The 21,057-nt window shown below is 39.4% G+C and overlaps 1 protein-coding gene across 1 annotated transcript; it reads left to right on the top strand.

The window, feature by feature from the left end:
- The first annotated feature begins 4 nt into the window (after positions 1-4).
- psmb2 (proteasome 20S subunit beta 2) lies at positions 5-19,175 on the top strand. Its single transcript, XM_085148837.1, has 6 exons — positions 5-212; positions 1,671-1,793; positions 1,930-2,000; positions 14,750-14,912; positions 15,220-15,269; positions 18,955-19,175. The coding sequence occupies exons 1-6, from the start codon at positions 122-124 to the stop codon at positions 19,054-19,056; spliced, it is 600 nt and encodes a 199-aa protein (XP_085004963.1). The 5' UTR covers positions 5-121; the 3' UTR covers positions 19,057-19,175.
- The last annotated feature ends 1,882 nt before the right edge of the window (positions 19,176-21,057 follow it).

Below are 21,057 nucleotides of genomic sequence, written 5' to 3'. Positions count from 1 at the left end.
TAAACACTGTGCGCCGGCTATCACAAACTTTTGCTGTGTAATCCATACAGGCGAGGCTAAGAGACTGCTCATAATTTAATCTGTTTTATATAAATACCCCAACTTGTATCAGGTCAACAGAATGGAATATTTAATCGGGATACAGGGACCGGATTTTGTCCTCGTCGCCGCTGATAATGTTGCAGCAAGCAGCATCATTCAGATGAAACACGGTATGACAACGCGTTAGCTTGTAGCGTTAGCCGCATAGCCGGTTATTTAAGATAGACTTGCTAACATAGCTACATTTTAGAGTCTCTAAATGCATTAAACCGGCTTTCTGCTTCTGACAAGTACTAGTTGAACCAACTGTTTATTCATTTTGCTAAATATTTACATGTAACTACACACTGAATGTGACTAGAGCTAGCAAAGCTAACAGTAAGATAGCAAATAATATCTTCTATCGCAGTTTGATGTTTTTTCTCAGCATTATCATAACCTTTTCCTAGCTAATAGATCAACTCTTCATTTCATTCGTAACTAAAGTTGGCAACCTTAGCATGAGTTGCCATAAAAAGGTTACTGACAACGAAAGTGAAAGTCACTGTATCACTGTGGAAATGGAAGTCTACTTACACTCACCATGGATAATTTTAGCCTGTTAATGATTTGTTTGATCTGTTCTTTTTGCAGAGTGAAATGATTGTACAGCATGTGTCTTTAATGAATATAAAAATGAGAGTTGGGAGAACAAGTTTGAATTTACTTCGTATTTGGTTCACTTAGCAAGTTGTACCTTGATCTTATACTTTTGGAAGGCATCAACAGACGTCTGGCATAATTCTGACTGGGTTTTGACCACAATTCTTGCTGCTTCAACCTGCAAGCTGTTAAATTGGGCTGAGGTTGAAGAATTTGGAGGTAGTCCTTCATTATTATTCTGTGCACTTTGTTTAAAGTACCAGCACCACTGCCAGCAAACTTCCCCAGAGCATGATGCTACCACCAGGCTTAACATGTCATGCAGTGTTTTTACATCTGAAAGCCTCACCTTTACTCCTCCAAACAACATCTTGTCATTGTGGCCATATACTTCAGTTATTGTCTTGTCTGGCCGTAATACTTCGATTGTTGAGTGATCCATGTGGTCAGCAATTTTGGAGCACAGGCTTCTTTTCTGGTGGGCGCCCTCTCAGTCCATGGTGATGCAAACACCCTTGGCTGTGCATTGTGCCACCAGCAGTTTTAATTTCAAGGTTGGCTTGAGCCTTGGTGGTTCCTGAACAGCCTAATCAGTTTCCTCTCATCTGAAAGTGACAGTTTGGGTCTTCCCCCAGGTGTTTGCAAAGTGGTGACACATCCATACAACTTGTACTTGCATTCATTTGTTTGAATTGATGATCTTGGAATCTGTAGTTGTTCTGAGATGGCTCCAAGAGATCTTCCTAACTTGTGTAAATCTACAGTTTCTTGGGCTTTTTCATTGTTCTGAGTATTTGTCAATCCAAATAGTGGTGTCAGTCAAATCCTTTTTACGCTGGAAAAAGAACAGTTCAAAGAAATCATCAATAGCCCAAAGTTACTATGGTCATGATTAGTGTGTGTGTGTGTATAAAGGTTTGACTGCAAACTATAAGACAATTTAGGAACAGACTAATGAATTTGTGTTCTTCCTCATATTTTTTCAGACTATGACAAGATGTTCAAGCTCAGTGAGAAGATTTTGCTGCTGTGTGTGGGAGAAGCTGGAGACACAGTGCAGTTTGCAGAGTACATCCAGAAGAATGTGCAGCTCTACAAAATGAGGAACGGTAAGAACCTCAGACATGATTGTTGTGATGCTGCTGGTCCTTATAGGTTTTAAGTTCAACTCTAAAATGTTTTGGGGAAACCAGTTTGCTTGCTAAAAACATTTATATCCAAAGCTTTGTGCCTTCTTTTTCTTAGGTTATGAGCTCAGTCCAGCAGCAGCAGCAAACTTCACGCGAAAGAACCTGGCAGACTATCTTCGGAGCAGGGTAAATGTCCTTATATATTTATGAAAAAAAAAGAATAATATAGTACGGATATAAAGTCAAAGTGATCAATTTTATTTTAATCTTTGTGTCTCATTAATTTTTGCACCGGCTAATCAAAGACAGTGTGGTAAAGAGTTGGAAAACTGTAAAGTATTTAAGTTATTTTTTATTTTTTTGTTATAATTAAGTTTTCTTTATTTCTCTTGCACTGAAGAAGTTTGGAGGTAGCACATAACAGAAACCAGATAAGTAAGAACAAACTTTTGACAGATTTATTTTACACATCAACATTGGCCTTGAGTGGAATGGAGATGATCTGTACATCCCCAGATACTACAGTCCATTTTACTGTGTGCTTTTTTCTTTTTTTTTTAATTGAAGAAGAATGGCTTCAAGCATTGTCTTTTAATATAAGAATTAGCTTGAAACTATAGGTGTATTCGTTATTTTGCCAAGTAAAAAACTTTGTCTGAGTTGTTAATTTGTTGGCACATTGGAGATTACCTGATATAGCCATTCAATGCTGAAAACCATAGGGTTGCGCTTGAATCCAAATTATATCAGTAGAATCAGATTTGATCATAATATTCTCGCGTCTTTCTTTGTTTTTGTTTAGCCGGTTTTAGTTAGTTGTATTTCTTTTGCAGTGACCAGTCATTCTTCTTTAGTTTGTGGTTCCTTGTCCATCCACTTATTAGTTGTTTGTTATAAGTAATTCTTTAGGAAGATATTTTTTCTTAAATGTACAGATCAGTTAATATATTACCTAAATGTCAAAGGAAGCTAAACATTTTTAAGCACTGAGTTGACTAAGTCAACACCTTGATGTTTATCTGTGGAGGAAAGTGTTGAGTTTCCAGCAGTATATGCCACACCATCAGGACCCCACTCTATATTTTGGGTCCATTAATGTGCCAATTTAGACTTGTGAAAAAAGAGATCCTTAGAAAAGTGAAATTCCCGAACAAGTTCATAAGTTTGGATAGAAAAAAGATTTTAAAAAACAATTAACAAAGTGAAAAAAAAATTTTACTTTACCTTGTGTCTATCAGAAATCCACACATTTTTTATTATTATTGTTATATGTTTGATATTGTAAAAATTATTTGTCCCTGTTGAATGCGGCCTCACCTAAGTGCTATTTTTTTTTTTAACTGTCACAGCCACGAGCTTGATGTAAAGCAGTGGTCGTAACCTGTGTTTTGTGAGAGCTGTTTTCTCTTGCCCCTGGGAAAATGTGGTCTGCTGAGACTAGAGAGCAGAGACTACAATCATAACCAGCATAATTGTTTGACTTCAGGTGCCTCATACACACTATGCAGACATAAAGAAGAGATATCTTTCGTAGATGAAAAATCTTCTCCACTCTGCTTATTCAGAGTTTGATCATTGTAACCGATCCTTCGCAGGCGAGTCTCCACAAGTCCATTAAGTTTTGCCTTAATGAGTAAAATCATAATTGGTGTAAGGGTTTAAGGTTTGAAAAACGAGTGCAGATAAAACAAAATAAAGAAATCAGCAAAATAATGCAACATGTATCATATTTGGTGTTTTGCTAAACATTTTTTCGTCACTAGTTTCAGATGTGATTGAGCCCAAATGACTATCATGTCTAACAGAAAACAACCTGCGCTCGCTTAGTTTCCCCACAGATATGTCATCTTGCAAAGATGCATTTGTACTGCCTTGGACTCTCTGTCTTCCTCCATATTTTACTTTTTGCTTCAAGTATACTTCTACCCTTTTGCCCATTTTCAAATCATCTCAACACTAGTATCCTTGTATATTTTCTCTGTTAACAAAACAGTTGCTAATTAATCCCAGGTTCCAGTGGTCACTGTCTGAATTAAGCATATTCATCCTGGAGTAATGAATGAACATACCTATAAATATTTTAATTTCTATTTTAAATTAATTACACTCTTCTGCCAGTATTTGCAATCTCATTTGGCTTAAGGGAACGAATGATAAAATCACCAACTAATTCAAGTAAGACTAACCATATAAGGTAGGTTTACTCATCCAATTTAAAAATGTATTTTAGTTTCTACTTGAAATTCATTTTCTTTGCTCGAAATGAAAACATAGTAACAGAAGCCCTAAGTGTGTTGATGACACGGCAGTGCTGTGGTGTTGCTGAAGAGGTGGTATTACCGAGGAGCTCAGGTGGGAATGAACTCCCACTTGAGTTGGCACATGTGTTTGTATCATTGTCAGCTTGAGACACTCATGTTAAACCAGCAGATGCATTTTGACAGAGCCAGGTACATTTGTCAGCTTGTTGTGAAAGGTGACTGAGGGTTCTCCCTCTGAGATTTCCTGTAACACCTGAGCCTGCAGGCCTGTCTCTCACCCTCACTACACAGATCTGCTGAATGTCTTATCAAAAAATTCTGGTTTTGACCTTTAGTATCTTTTACACAACAAGACAGCCAAGCCTGAGATTGAGAAACACGCAAATTACTGCTACTTTATCTGTGTTACTTCATGCAGATGTTATATTGCAATATATAGAGCTGGGGGGGAGGGGTTCAGTACCTTAACACTTTAATGTTAATTAAATTATTGTCTTTGTGTTAAAAATGTTCCTGGTGACTAATTTACTAGTAGCTAAAATATTTTAAAAAAGACTAGCCGAGTAGTTTAGTGGCTCTTTCTCATAGAAAGTGCTTTTGTTACTGACTCTCATTCTTCATGCATGCTGTATGTATCCGCTGTGCGATGCTTTGCTTGATGCCTCTGTAGACTGTTCATGCACAGTGCGAGCTATTGGAAGAATGAACACTTGAGCTCAGTCAGGGTTAAATGCAGCCTGTAGAAAGATTGCATGTGTTTTTAAGAGTCCTGAGAAACTATTTATCACTTTCTTCTGTAGTCAGTTTATTTTTTCACATTCTTCAATTATCAAATTCAATTTTAAATTCCAATGACATATGTGGCACTTCGGGCCATATAATGTACAAATCCAGAGTTCAGCCTCCTGATAGCCTGGTGAGTAAAGCGGGGATTACAGGGCAATACTTAACGCAAGTGCACTAAGGTCCATTTGGGTTCCAGTGACATAAATTTCATCAGTCAGTTTTTGCAAATGTCCCTCCAACATCCATTTGTCTGCCTTTTTTTTTCTTGACTGCACAGACTCATCTGCAAAAAATTTACATTACAGTGCACCAACTATGCAGACTTTAAAGAAATATAAGAGGACTGACCGCTGAGCCATCAGGTCTCCAGCTGACCTAAGCTTAAAGCTGTTCAGCAGTCTAGCACCTGGTTTCACTTCTTTTCACTTCACAACTTAAACCAGTTGTGGAACATGGTTGACCCCCCTGAGCCTGATTCTGTTGGAGGTTTCTTCCTATTAAAAGGGTTTTTTTCCTTCTCACTGTCACCAAGTGCTTGATCATAGTGAGGGGATTTCGTATATCATATCTTCTCTGTGGCTGGGCGATGGACCAACAACAGCACAAGCATGACTAGCCTGACAACAGACACTCTAAAGGTAGACTAACGGTCTACACGTTACCACACCCGAATCATAATTTCCCCATATGCACCAGATCTTCATGCAGGTTGTAATACCAAATTGACTAAAACAAAATACCTTTCCTACCCTTTTTTTTTTTTTTTAAATTAAGTTAAAGTTAAATTAAAGTTTTTTTGTATTTTTTTGCATATACAATATGATGTCAGTTAGTTCTGGTTTTCTAGTTTTATTTTTAGTTACCTGAAATTTTATTCTGCACATAGCCAAAACTAAATATTAACACTAACCATAATAATCCTGCGTGTTCATTATTAAGTCAGAAATAATTCGTTTAACTAACTGTGAGGGCAGCATCCCACACTCTTACTTTTGTGTTGGGGGGGCGTTTATTTCTCATTTTAAGAAGTTGACAAACATCTCTCTGATTGGCCTTAAGAGCTTTACAGTTTATCGTGCACACAGCCTTCCCTGTCCTTAAAGCCTTAATACAGATGTAGGAAAACTTTTTGACAAGAACAAAATATGCCAAAGGGTTTAACTCATCAATGTTACAGACTTTGGCCTAAAGTTAAAATAGTGTCCTGATCGGGAAATCGTGAAACCAAAATATGTCTGTTTCGATACTTGATGCGTGGAAACTTCTCTAACTCTTCACAGAAATATGTTTGGATTTATAAAACCTGATTTATTTATTTTTTTCCTGTCTCTCCAAAGGGGAATTTCTGACATCCCCCTAAAGACGTTTTAGTCACAGCTAAAAAGTTTTATAAATAAAGTAACATATTCTTGAGCATACTTTACATTTTTGTTCTCAGAAAGTCAGAAATGACAGGCAAATTAATAGGTGCTCATCAGATAAGGTCACACGTTGCTCTCACGAGTTACTGCGACTTTTTTGATTTTACAGAAACAAAATAATTTTTCTTTATCGAGTTTTGATTGTTTTTCTAAAAACATGCTATTATCTCATAGCGTTTAATAGATTGAGATTTCATTCATGGTTGTTCATTTGTAGCCCATTCAACCAAAGTACAGATGAGCTCATGCCGTTCGCCTGTCCTTCCATAGTTCACAAGAATCACTCCTACAGTACTGGTCAGAACTTAATCGAACTATAGCCTGCTGTAGGTAGGAGGAGGTAGAGAAGGTCATGTGTAAGGTTGGTGGTTTGATACCTGGAGTCTTTAATCTGCATGGTGGGCAAGAAACTGAACCGAGTTTTCCCATCCATTGGTCTGTGAATGTTATAAAAGTGCTTAGGCAGAGAAAGTGTGGGTACGAATGGCTGAATGAGGGGTTTTCAGTGCTCATATGGAGTAGAAAAGTGCTATACAAGTACCGCTCCATTTACAGTTGGGTCTTCAGCCAAACTGCTCATATTTATTTTCAGTGTTGTCAGATTTTATATGTCCTGGAGATGACTGTCTGTGATGTGATGAGAGTCGTGGACTTCTCATTGGAGTTTAATTCTCCTTTGTTTTTGCAATACAGCCAAATGATGACAGCAAAACTTTTCACTTTCTTTCTGTACTTCACATATTATAATAACATGTGAATTGCAATACCTTTCCTGAGAATGTTTTAATCTATGTGTCAAGTTCTTTTAGCTTGTGTACAGTAAGAGGAGATGCTGAAGGTTTCTTCCTGTTAAAATGGAGTGTTTCCTCCCACTGTTGCCAAAATGTGTTTTGTAGGGTCCCTACCTTTAATATAAAGCACTTTGCGGCAACAGTTTTTGTGATTTGGCGCTATGTAAATAAAATTGAATTGAGTCAAATTGTGTCTGAATCTTTGCTTTATGCATTTAGCTTATAATGTGAATTTCCCTATGAAACCAAAGCATTATACTTGAGTAGCTGGAACTAGAAATGCATAACATTTGGATATTTGGTTTGAACAGTTGCTTTGAAGTTCAAACTAGTCTAAAAACGAATGATTAACCTGCAGTACACATGCACAGCTTTGTTCTTTTTCTTTTCTTTTTTTAAACTCTCTACTGAAGACATCTGTATGGTCCTCGATGCATCTCATGCAGTAATTTGTTAAGAGTAGTGTAGCCGCTGCCTGTCACAATAGCAGGAGGGTGAAAATAATTACAAAAAACAATTAGTGTGGCAGAGAAGGGAATGTGGGACACATCGAACGGGGGATAGGGGCAGAGGAGCAGCAGCAGGAGGAGTAGAAGAAGTGGTCTCGAGGGAAACAGCTAAACCCAGTAGACAACAGCGCACTGACTGGAGTGCGAGAAGGAGTAGGAGTCAACATACTCACAAAATACAATATACATGCACACAGAGGGACCTATAGGATCGAGATGGTTTTATTCAGTCAAGGTTGTGCATGTTGTAGGATAACATTTATATTCATGCCTTGCCATAAGCTGCAAGTGTATCGTTATTTTTGTGCCTCACGGATATGAATTTGGCTTTATGAGTGCAGGATTTAGTAATGCTGCGTTCTCAGGAGTGCTCAGAAACTGAAGCAATAGCACTTTCTCTTCTGCATCCCACACCTTCCTCCAGCTATGCTCTCCTCACATTCATCAACCTCCAGAGTACACGGACATTTGCAAATTATGTTGTATAAACAAGTTTTTTTTTTCGTGCCGCTACCCACCCCCCCGCAGAACATCTTGTATATGTAGAATAACTAATGTGTCTTGTCTTTTTGAGAGTGAAACCGAGAAAGAGATCCTCGGCTGAAGTCTTGAACAGTCTACTGGGTGGATGTTATGATACATATTGCCATTCTGTGTTGGCCCTGAAGTTTATTTTTGCGTCAGTAATCGCTACCTAAAATAAATCTGAGCAATGCAATTAATGCAGCGTTTATGTCAAGACTTTAGGACTTCAGGTCATTGATTATTTGTAAACAATTTTTCTGTTTAATCTGCTTTTTTTTTTTTTTTAAAAGATGAACAAAAGAATCAACAGTGATATACAGAGGAAAGGTCAAGTTTCACAGAGGTATAGGTATAAACAAATAATTCAGGTTATTAAGAAAGAAAAGGAAATTTGAATATCATTTGACTATCTGAAATCAGTGAATTTGGGATCATTTACCTGAAAAAATAAATGGAAATAAACAGATTCTTCCTTCAGTAAATTTGGCTGATATTTCTGCCCACTATAATTATCAGTCAGGATTGTTAATCTGGTATTTTTGCTTTGATTTTTGGTGGTAAAACTTGACTAATGTGTTAACTCAGTGCCGACAGATGACCAGTTGTGTGTCTCTAATGTTTGGTCATTAACGTCCACAAAACCATATGAAGATAGACATTATTTTGATCCTACAGGCCAATTTCTCATATATGGTTTGAGAGCCCATTTGTTGACTGAATCTAAATTAGATGTAGATTAAGGTGAAAAATACCAGGAGTCCAAGGGAATATGCTGCATATGTTGAAATATATTTTAATTAATATGATTAAATCATGTATAGCTATTTTTTTTCTCGTTATGCCATCCTTAAATTATCTTTTTACCCTCCTAAAAAATTGTGATCCCACTTCCATGTCCAGAGCCCTAGGTTAAAAACCAGTGGCTGATAAATTAATCAGTGGTATATTGTTAATTCACATGGCTTTATTCCTGCAGGATAAATTAGAGATGAGTCCTTGAGTCTGAAAGATGTCATTCCCCAGTGGCTGCAGACCTCCGGGAGGTATAGTTAGCTAAAGTCAGCAGAGCATGTCGGCGCAGAGACATTGAAACCCTGCTCATATACGACTATGTGCTTACCAACCCGTTGCATAGAAAAAAAACAACCCTGGTAACCTCTGGAGTACTGCGTTCACTCAAGCTATAGAGAGGAGACAAAGGAGGGGGGGAAAGCAGCATAATCACCTGAGGCTTCGGTCTGCTGCATGCATATTAGCAACGATATGTGTGAAACTCACCGTAGAGCAAAGATCCAGGGGTGAATGCTTTGCCTCTGTTTGTTTTGCTGTTCCTCTTTATGTGCTGTGATGCACGGACAGGTCACAATTTAAAGGAAAAACCTGACCCTCTGACACAGTGAGAGGATCCGATGGCTCTGCTTTGATATGAGGAATGTAGGAATGGTTTACAGTCCACTTGCGCCTTTTATCAGCAGTTTATACTCACTTTTGTCATCCAATTTTGATGCTGTGTATCAATCACAAATTAATCACCAGGATTGTTCTGGATGGACATGGACACTGTGATGTCACTCGCTGATTTTGGTTTCTGCGTTTTGGCGCGTCACAATTAATGAATGTAAAGGAGAGTCAGGCTTGGTGAGATTTAGCTTAAATAGTTTCTAGATTGCTTTTAATATTTACAGCTATGTGTGATCCCGGCTGTTCAGATCTTTTGTAAATAAGAATTTTCCCATTTTTGTTTGCAGTAAAAGTGACTAAAAATGATAAAGTTATAAGGAAATATCATGGTTGATCTATTGTTTTATAGAAACAAAAGGCAGGCTTATTCGACAAAAGCAAACTGAGTTAAGGAGGAACATGTTTTTAGTCCCAGGACGAAACAGAAGGAAATTCCTCAATCATGGATACTGCAGATTGGATTTTTGATACTGGTAGCTACAACAGGCCAAGACATGATGTTAATTTAATGGAGGGAACATCAAAAGGTTTGTAAATACAGCATTAAGCTGTTTTGAGGCTGATGAGGAACCTTAAATGTCCCATTTGAACAGATATATCGTTCAAGTAGGTGACATTCAGTCTGTTAATTTTTTTTTACCATTTTCTATAAGACTGCTGCAACAGTTAGATCGCTGCAGTGCAGTGGTGATCTACAGCTCACCCCGTATGGGTTTGTAAAATATTTTTAAGCATGGGCACACAGTGGGTACAAATAATTACTGGCACCATATTGCACGCGGCTCCCCTGCTCCTGCACAGATGAACAATTAATACAGCAGATTGAGGAGAAATGCCAATAAAGAGAACATGCCCCGGGGCAGGGTGCAAAAATAAGGGGAAGGGAGGGAGGGGGGGAGAGATGGCAGGAAGGGAAGTGCTGGAACGTGGCAGAGGAGTGTTTAGGGATGACTTTGTGATGATTTTTTAGAAGCCTGACCTTAATTTGTGTTCACAACTACAGAGAAGTTTCTTCATGGTTTAGACGAGAAGACGGATGGCTCTCTCCTGCCTACAAGAAATAGTTTGCTAAGTTTAAATCGCACAAAGACTGGAAATTGGTAGAAAGAGCAAGATTAGGGCTTTGGAGTATTTATAAAAATGCAGATAACTGTAGGCAAGCTACCAGAAGTTTCCTGGTTTGTGTGTCGAGAGCAATATCAACCAGTCAAAATAAGTTAAGTGTTTCTACATTTGTAAATAACCACTTCCACAGGATTAGGAAGTTTAGGGTCAGATATTCGATGCCTAACCCTGGGAACTCACAAAGGGTGTTTCTATTAGGCCGTGTGACCAACGAAAATTTGGTCGATCGTCTTCTAATCACACCAGGAGTGTTTCAGAAGTTATTTTACTACAGGTGAGCAGATCTACCCAATATTCATAGTATCAAAACGAAACATGCACTATGAAAGATGTCTGAACCTTTTTGTGCTGACTGTCACGTCTATTTTATTTATAGGATAAAGAACATTTACATGAAAGGTGTGCTTTGTTGGTTAATAAGTTGTGGAAAGTAAAAATCACATTGGTTTAGTGGTGATTGAAGTGTCCAGAATTTCAAAATTGACGATGATTCATCTCATAAATCATGACACACTGTTCTCCCCTCACTATCAGTAATACTGGCCCTCTATGTACTTGGTATCAAATTGATACCTGTCGTGTTCGTGTGGTTGTTGCGGGCTGATTATTAGACCTGGCGTTGTTTAGAGTGAAGTACACCTTCTGAAGTGCTCTGCAGCACTTTTGGTAGAAATGCAAGCATTGTCTTGAGTGGTGACTGATTGGTTGGAGAAACGTAACACTGCCCAGGCTGTTCTTCGGATTTGTCTTCAGGTTATAGCCAGCTGGTACCCACTTGGTTCTATGTGAGCAAAAACCATTTTAAAGCTCACTGAGAAACACTAGAGCTGTTGATTTTTTTTTAGTAAGGTGGTGGACACATTGGGGAACATGCTGTCGAGTCTGCTGATTTGGCCTGACTTGGGGAAAACACCCAATATTTTACGACTACCTGAACAGCCGCCTTAAATAGCAGATAAGGGATATAAGCACTTTGTTTTAATGGTTTGTTTGCAGTTGTTGTTAAGGAACACACATAAATTCTTAAAACCAAAAACACTGAGCGAGAGACTAAAAATTATAATTAGCAGATAGCCTGTGGCATTTCCAGATATGGATTGAGCCATTTGTTGACTAAGACTGAATTAGAAGTAGAAAAGGTGAAAAATGACAGTCATTTGAGGGAACTACCTCCATATGTTAAAATGTATTCTAATTAACCAGATTCAATCGTCACAAATTAAAGACCAGTTAATGATCTGCTATGACAAATACTCATGGTTTTGAGACTGAAGTTCAGCAAACACATGGACTCGTTACCTCAAAGCAGGTAAAGACCGCTCAAATATGATTGGTCAGTAGAACTTGGATTACAAGCAGGAACCCGAAAACGTATCCCTTGACTACAGACCTGAATTTTATTACAGTTACAGTAAAATCAACCATAAGTTTGTAAAGTCTGTGATGAAGCCTCGAGCTGAGTGTGTTCAAAGAGCGAGAGACAGATGTGACCGTTAGATCAACTTCACGTTTTAGTCAGTATGACGTGAAACTATTAACTGAGCCCTTAAACTCTGAGGTCACAGGACAGCCGTTTTACCACAGATTTTTACATAACTTAAAGTGTTTGCAGTCAGAGGAGTTGCCCCCTACTGGCCAGTAGATAGAACATAAGTTTAAAGCACATCCACATTTGTTTACTTTTCACTTTCAGAACTAAAAGCTACATGTGTCTTTTATACTCTCTGATGATACTTTACAGGGTTTGTTTGTTTATTTTAAATTATTGCCTCTTGAAATTTTTATGCATGCTTTAGCTTGTAGGTCACACACTTAAATTGGTCCTGCAAATGAAAATGTGCAGTTTCCATGTTACTGTGTCACTCGCAAAAGCCAAATTTGTAAAGTTACACATTGGAGCTATGAAAGGAGGGGCAGTGTTGGAGTAATTCTTGGCTAGCTGTTCCTCCATTTAAAGCAGGTTTGTGTCTGCTTAAGGCGATGGCAGGGGTTACGGGTAAAGCCTTTTGTCTCACGGCCCAACAGTCACCTTGCTTGGCTGTGAGCAGGAGTCACGGCAGGGAGGATTAAAACATATGATGTGTATTGTTTGCGTATTAACTGGGGTGTGAGTTCAGGTGGTAGGGTTAACAAGGTGCCTGGTTCCCTCCGAGGTGACATGGGAAAGGGAAGGTTATTTTGATGCCAAGACTGTATCATTGTTACATGTAACCAGTGAGACAGCTGTCTGGTGGGCGGGGGTGATGCCACTGGGGCGTTTGCAAGCTCACATAGGAGTTAAAACACACACACATAAACACACACACATTAAGATATTCATCTTGAGATTCACGCTCATTGTGCACTCCTGCAAACACCATTTCTCAGTGTGTGTGTGTGTGCATTCGAAACCATCGTTAAAATACACCCACATTAAAGCCTGCTCCCACAGGGAGCGCAGCGATCATCGTTGCCCTCATGGCACACGCAGTGCCAACCCACAAGTCACAGAAACAAGCAGGTTGTCTCAGACATGAATTAAAGCACGAGGGCAGGTGCCTGGCGTAATGCGAGTCTTATTGTCGTTAAGGCTCCCCATTTTTCTCCTCGTGCAACACATTACCCTTCTGCTTCTACTTCAGTCAAGAATTTAGGCCACAAGTTGTTTTAACCCCCTCCCAAAAAAATTAGACCTGGTTTAAAGGGATTTTTTTTTTCTATTGAAAATGAGAAACAAGAGCTTGCAACAGCGAAGATAGAAAGTTGTTTTGGAGGAAGAGAAGGGAGATGAGGCTGGGAGCGTTAAAGATGTAATTTGAAAAGAGAGAGGGGGTAGGGGCAAGAGAAACGACTTTAGAAGTTTTTAATGAGCCCTGGCGCTACTCCAGGGCACAGGGTGAAGGCAGCAGAGAGAGGAGGAGGAGGGGGGGAGGCAAGGGAAAGAAGGGATGAAGACAGAGGGAGGGGGTAGGGATGGGGGGCGCTGGCTCCCAGCAGATGTCACACTGCCGATGACACCCTGATTCCTTTCCCCCCCCCCTAAACACACAAAAACACTCACCTCCTCTGTCCTGTGACCCACTATCACCTTTTCCGCTCCCTCCGTTGCACAGCCGCTCTCTGACTCGTCCGCTAGCGTGTCACTGTCACACTGCTGCTTATGTTTTGTTAATGTTGCCGCTGTGTGCAGCACGCCACGTCTCTGCTAAGTGGAAAAATCAAAGTCGATAATTAGGAGCAATTTATTTGGGATAAGTTGAGAAAGAGAAGTTGCACTTTTCAAGTGCCGTCTTAATCTTGTGAGCTGGCTGCTGGAGTAAAATCCTCTATGGAAGTGTTAGCACCTCTAATTGGAGCAGAGAAGTAAACTTTTTAAATGGAGACAATAAACATAGCACCGTATTTAAAATCGTACCACATGTGATGCCCGATGAGAGTAGAGGCCTGCAGCTGGTGGATTCAAAATTCACTCCTCAAAAAATATCAGAAAGCTTCTTAAGACACTTGTATCGTGTCTTCAGTGTTTCTGAAGACACAATTTTCTTTCCAGTATCTGAATGAATGCATCCAGTTGGCTTGTCAGAGGATTTCGATGGATGAGCAATAAAAGCAAGGATTAAACACAGTAACCACTCAATCGCCCTTTTGATGCTTTGGTTTTAAGCATTTTAAGCAATAAAGTTAAAAAAGGGGGAACAAATATGATAGAAATATTAAAACTCATATCATATGATATCATATCTCATATCTGTCTTCCAGACTTACCCATAAATCTTTTAATAATCAGACAGTCTAAACGAATCATAAATTGTCCTTGACAGGTAACTGAGCTTATAGTCTCTGCATTGGTTTCTGACAACTTTGAGCTGCACACAGGTGAATGTGACGTCTTCCTACAGGTGTTCATGAGCACTGATTTATGACATTTCTGATCCTGCAGCTCTGAAGTAAATCGGACGTAGGAACCTGTTTCTAGAGGTTTTGCGTTTAAAACTGAACACATTTAGTTTGTTTTGTTCACGGTTATAAATTTGAATATTAATCCTCGGCTGCCTCCTCCTCCTCCCGCGTCTCCAGACTCCATACCACGTGAACCTGTTGCTGGCGGGCTATGATGACACAGACGGCCCGGGTCTCTACTACATGGACTACCTGTCTTCCCTGGCCAAGGCCCCCTTCGCTGCCCACGGCTACGGAGCCTACCTCACTCTTTCCATTCTTGACCGATACTACAGACCAGGTCAGTGCATACGGACGCCTCATATCTTGTTGTTTTCTCTTCTTCTCATTGTTCCTGTGAGACAGAGAAATGGAGAGGATGATGAAATCACCGCAGAGGTTATAGAGTTTGTTCACACTCGGGTCAGGAGATTGGCTTGAGGCGTGGTGATAAACGACTATTTCCTGGTGGTGATAAATGACTTTTTTTTCCCTCAGTCTTACAGCTCAAACTTTTTATGTTAATTCCAGCGTTTGTTAAAGTAACCTGTGACCCCTGTATGATGCACCACAAACTGTATTTTCTTTTTTCTTTTTTTTTGTTCTAGATCTGAGTCGGGATGAAGCGGTAGATCTGCTGAAGAAGTGTGTTGAAGAAGTGAGTTGAAGCAGTTTCTTTTTTCATTCGCATAAATGAAAGACGATATTTATTCTAATATTTATTATGTCAAGACTAACGTCTGACAGTTCCACACATACTCTCGGGTATTTAATAGCCATACATGTATCTCCGCAGTATTTACAGCATCTACAGTGGGGCAAAAAAGTATTTAGTCAGCCACCGATTGTGCAAGTTCCCCCACTTAAAATGATGACAGAGGTCAGTAATTTGCACCAGAGGTACACTTCAACTGTGAGAGACAGAATGTGAAAAAAAAATCCATGAATTCACATGGTAGGATTTGTAAAGAATTTATTCGTAAATCAGGGTGGAAAATAAGTATTTGGTCACCTCAAACAAGGAAAATCCCTGGCTCTCACAGACCTGTAACGTCTTCTGTAAGAAGCTTTTCTGTCCCCCACTCGTTACCTGTATGAATGGCACCTGTTTGACCTCATCATCTGTATAAAAGACACCTGTCCACAGCCTCAACCAGTCAGACTCCAAACTCCGCCATGGCCAAGACCAAAGAGCTTTCGAAGGACACCAGGAAAAGAATTGTAGACCTGTACCAGACTGGGAAGAGTGAATCTACAATAGGCAAGCAGCTTGGTGTGAAAAAATCAACTGTGGGAGCAATCATCAGAAAATGGAAGACATACAAGACCACTGATAATCTCCCTCGATCTGGGGCTCCACGCAAGATCTCATCCCGTGGGGTCAAAATGATCATGAGAACGGTGAGCAAAGATCCCAGAACCACACGGGGGGACCTGGTGAATGACCTGCAGAGAGCTGGGACCAAAGTAACAAAGGTCACCATCAGTAACACACTACAACGGCAGGGAATCAAATCCCGCAGTGCCAGACGTGTTCCGCTGCTGAAGCCAGTGCATGTCCAGGCCCGTCTGAAGTTTGCCAGAGAGCACATGGATGATACAGCAGAGGATTGGGAGAATGTCATGTGGTCAGATGAAACCAAAGTAGAACGTTTTGGTATAAACTCAACTCGTCGTGTTTGGAGGAAGAAGAATACTGAGTTGCATCCCAAGAACACCATACCTACTGTGAAGCATGGGGGTGGAAACATCATGCTATGGGGCTGTTTTTCTGCCAAGGGGACAGGACGACTGATCCGTGTTAAGGACAGAATGAATGGGGCCAAGTATCGTGAGATTTTGAGCCAAAACCTCCTTCCATCAGTGAGAACTTTGAAGATGAAACGAGGCTGGGTCTTCCAACATGACAATGATCCAAAACACACCGCCCGGGCAACAAAGGAGTGGCTCCGTAAGAAGCATTTGAAAGTCCTGGAGTGGCCTAGCCAGTCTCCAGACCTCAACCCCATAGAAAATCTGTGGCGGGAGTTGAAAGTCCGTGTTGCTCGGCGACAGCCCCAAAACATCACTGCTCTTGAGAAGATCTGCATGGAGGAATGGGCCAAAATACCAGCTACTGTGTGTGCAAACCTGGTAAAGACCTATAGTAAACGTTTGACCTCTGTTATTGCCAACAAAGGTTATGTTACAAAGTATTGAGTTGTATTTTTGTTATTGACCAAATACTTATTTTCCACCCTGATTTATGAATAAATTCTTTACAAATCCTACCATGTGAATTCATGGATTTTTTTTTCACATTCTGTCTCTCACAGTTGAAGTGTACCTCTGGTGCAAATTACTGACCTCTGTCATCATTTTAAGTGGGGGAACTTGCACAATCGGCGGCTGACTAAATACTTTTTTGCCCCACTGTATTTCCTGTCAGAGTTATAATACTTTTGTGAAATTATTTCTTATTTCTTCTTATTATTTCTTAGATTTTTCTTGTTTCCAGAGTAGATTTACTTGTTAGTTTTGTTTTGTTTCATTTCACGTTTTTACTTATTTCACTCTGTTTTTGGTGATTATTTAAGTGATGTGGGAGTACTACAGTACAATCACTTGACTCACAGTCATGTAGCTGCCTCAGCCTCGTACTGATGGTTGTGTTGAAAAAGACTGAATATAAGGACAGATGTTTTTGAGTTGACTGTAATATCTCTGATGTGGATTACACCTGAGAAAGGGCAGCTGTGGAAAGTGTCCCGATCTAATTTCTGTGTGAAAAACATTTAAAGTAGCATTAGACAACCTCTACTACCCCCTGTGTCGATGTCCCAAAGCTCACACTGCTGCCCATTTTTAAAACACTTAAAACATTTTTAGTTACTTCGATTGTTCCAGTGTCCACAATTTCAGTGAGCTCGGTGACCTGGAAAGGCCAAAGCTCTGTCCACCTCCTGATTTGATTGGTTGAGATTTCTTACATGATCACAGACAGATTTTTTTTTTAAGATGTCAGTATTGTTCCACAAAGGTAAAGCAGAAACACCTGTCTATTACCTTAAAAAATAATGTATTCTTACTTTTGATTACTCTTATTATCATAATCCAGTTTTTACATGAGAAAGCTGTTTCTGTTTTACTTATTATTGATTATTTTGCCTCTGTGGCCTCTAAGTGTTGCACCTGGAATTATGATTCCAGGTTATCCGCCCATCCCAATCTTGTGGTGGTGATATCTTAGGATATAAATGAGCTGATTCTTATATAGCGCTATTCTGCTCTCCTGGAGGACTCAAAGCGCTTTATACAACATGCCACATTCACCCATTTAAACAAGCACTTTGTTCTACAATTTTAAGTTTTCACTAACATTCACACACATTCATATTCTGATGGACGCATCGGAGAGCAACTTAGGGTTAATATCTTGCCCAAGGATATTTGGCATGCAGACTAGGGGGAGCCAGGGATCGAACCACGACTAGTGGTTTCGATCAGTAGATGACCTGCTCTACTGACTTAAGTAGAAACTATTCAAATATTCCACAAACTTACTGTCAGTTTAGCCTGTCATATTTTGGGGATGACTTTTATGAATCAAGTCTTTTTCCTTAGGGAAGTCTGTGCATTTACTTATAATATCTGGACATCTGATCGACGGTTATATTTTATGCATAAATAAATTTAACATAGTAAAAAACTGGTTGGGAATAATTTTATTACAATCCTCGTAACTGTCTTATGTGACCGCACTTGTTCTCGTCCATAAATGAAGAGGAGATGAAAATATTGTGTGTTGTATTTACACTATAACTCAACAACAGAAGAGGCTTCTGACCATATTATTACATCTGCGTAGGTTTAGATTAGATCTGGTAACCCATGTTTTGGTGCCCACGCTCGAAGCTGTGACGCAGCGTCCCCATTTTAAAACTCTTTTTGCAGAAACATTCATATTTAAAGCTTTGCATATTTTCGTGGCTACAGATCAGAATAAAAGAGGAAATGCACTTAACACCTTTTACTGAAATCCTTTGAAACGCTCGCTTTACGTGTAATGGCAACTTGGGAGCTTTGATCAGTCTTGACACATTAATAGGTTCACATCATACAAACAGCAGGATATTTGAGTTTTTTGAACAGTGGCATGTATACATTATTAAATATAACAGAGGTAAAAAAAATAGCTGGAGTGTAAATTATGTCACTTTTCACCTCTTTTCTTACCCTGCTTCTCTGCATCTATTTTATTTTTTTTTAAATAAAGTTTGGTTTTCTGTAACTTCACCCCAAATCCTTTCATCTTATTTTGTTGTTAAATTTCCTCCTGTGTCTGCTCTCTCTCCCTCTCACAGCTCAACAAACGCTTCATCCTGAATCTCCCCTCCTTTACCGTCCGTTTGATTGACAAGGAGGGCATCCATGACCTGGAGAAGCTCACCCTCGGCGCCAAGTGACCGCACTGCAAAACTACCCACCATCACAATCGCTTCTCTCTCGTTCTTTTTTTTTTTTGTACCAGTGACCTCCCTGCTTTTTCTGTTCCAATAAAAAGTGACACACAGTTGAGATACAAGCTCTTTGTCCCTGTGGTGCTTTCTCGTTCTCTCGTGTGCTCATCTGCACATTGAATGAGAACAGCCTTCTGGCTGTGTACTTTGCACTTGTACTCAGTGAGAGGGCATGTGGGTAATGTACACTTGCTTACGCTCCTCGTACACGTGTATTAAAACACGCGTGCGCATGTAAAGAGAAAAGCAGCTTTCTTACGATTGTGTGAGATTTATGGTAACGACAAACACGTGTAGCACAAGCGAGAAGTAGTACGATCACACAAGCTGTGTGCAGGGTGACCACATGTCCTGCTTTATGTGGTGCTACACAGCATTTTTTATTCCTCGTTCGACTTTTTCACATCTTGAGACAATGTCGTACATTTTCACTGATTATGCAAGACGTAAAGTCTGGCTTTTACCCAGAACATGTGAAGGGAAAGCTTTTTATTATTATCACCTAGCACCATGCCCTTTAAAGCTCCAAGAAGTCACAAGCTTTGCAGATTTTGTTGAATGTGATGAAAATGAGCAACAGTATTTTCTGAGAAATAGAGGGGTTATCTATTTTGTTGTTAGACATATTATGAACAGAAAAAATGCTAAAAATGTAAAATAAATAAATGCATTTGGCAGTCTGGGTGCATCCTCTATTACTGTTGCCAGGCTAGAAAGCAACTCTGCTTCCTTTTAGTTTTAATGCATTCACTTAGCAAAAGAGTTGCAAAAGTTGCATTTAGATCAAATAGATGTGACTTATCCCACCACTGTTAACGTGTCCCACACAAACACTCGGTTTGTCCCACATGTTTTTCACCCCCCAAAAAGACTTTCAGGGCAGGGGAAAAAGGTCAACAGCAAAAATGGATGGTTACAATTATGTTTTTATTATTATTTCCCTAATTGCAAGCTTTTAAGAAGAATTAAACACACAAACAGAACATATTCTATTATTATAGGGTTCAGATGACCACCAATGATCAATTTAACTTCACATGTTTAAGAGAATGAAATGAACAAGAACCCAGCACAGACATATGAACAACAAACGGCTCCTTCATTTCCACGTTACAGTCCACATACCAGAAAACAAAAGAAACAACAACCTGCAGGGTTACCGCAAACTATTCTGACACTCAGTAAAATCCAAAACATAAACTTCTTTCATAAACCTTCACAAACATGCACTGTTTGTCTGTCGCTGTCCTAAATTTCATTGAGTTTTTTTTTTTTTTTTTTTTAAAGTAACGGTATTAACCTTTAAAAAAATGCTTATTTTGTGGTAATTGTTTCTTCTGGATACAAACACATTAAAAGTAGTCTTTTTAAATAATCTTCTCTTTCTGCCAAACACAAAGAAACTTTTCCTTTATCTGCACACTTGTGTTCATATCTCCAGTATATATTTTTATTTTAACAGCTTAACTTGGCAGATGTTAAATGTGCTCAGCCAGTTCTGGTGTGTTAATCTCAGGCGTGTCTACACAATCTGAGCTGCAGCACAAGCTGATTTCCAATCCTCTGCTGAGATTTCACTCACTTAAACATTATTCACTGATTTAATTATGTATGTCGGTAAATGTATCGCCGCACGCATCTGTTAACTGCTATTTACCTTTGAACAAGCTGAAATTGTTTGCTAGTGAGCCCTGTAGGTAATACTGGTGTGTGGTTTGTTAAATACGAGCTGCCACATTTTGATTTACCTGTCAGGAAGAGATTAAACATTAATTATCAGTCAGGTTACATTTTACAGGTGTCCTGATTGATCACGTGAGCAGGTATTTCAAAGCTAGCACAAAAACACAACTTCCCCTGAATCTGAATCCATTTAAGATGATATAACAAAGGTTATACCAGTGCAGCCGCTCTGGTGTTAACAGAGAGACCAGTCAAACCAGTCAA

The sequence above is a fragment of the Neolamprologus multifasciatus genome, chromosome 22, assembly GCF_963576455.1.
Source record: "Neolamprologus multifasciatus chromosome 22, fNeoMul1.2, whole genome shotgun sequence".
Lineage (NCBI taxonomy): Eukaryota > Metazoa > Chordata > Actinopteri > Cichliformes > Cichlidae > Neolamprologus > Neolamprologus multifasciatus.
This window is presented reverse-complemented; position numbering and strand designations above follow the sequence as displayed.

Bases quoted from the DNA above. Each gene is read 5' to 3' on its own strand.
- psmb2 (XM_085148837.1), top strand. From the start codon at position 122: ATGGAATATTTAATCGGGATACAGGGACCGGATTTTGTCCTCGTCGCC. The intron at 2,001-14,749 runs GTAAATGTCCTT...CCGCGTCTCCAG, and splicing joins CAGACTATCTTCGGAGCAGG to ACTCCATACCACGTGAACCT. The intron at 15,270-18,954 runs GTGAGTTGAAGC...TCCCTCTCACAG, and splicing joins TGAAGAAGTGTGTTGAAGAA to CTCAACAAACGCTTCATCCT.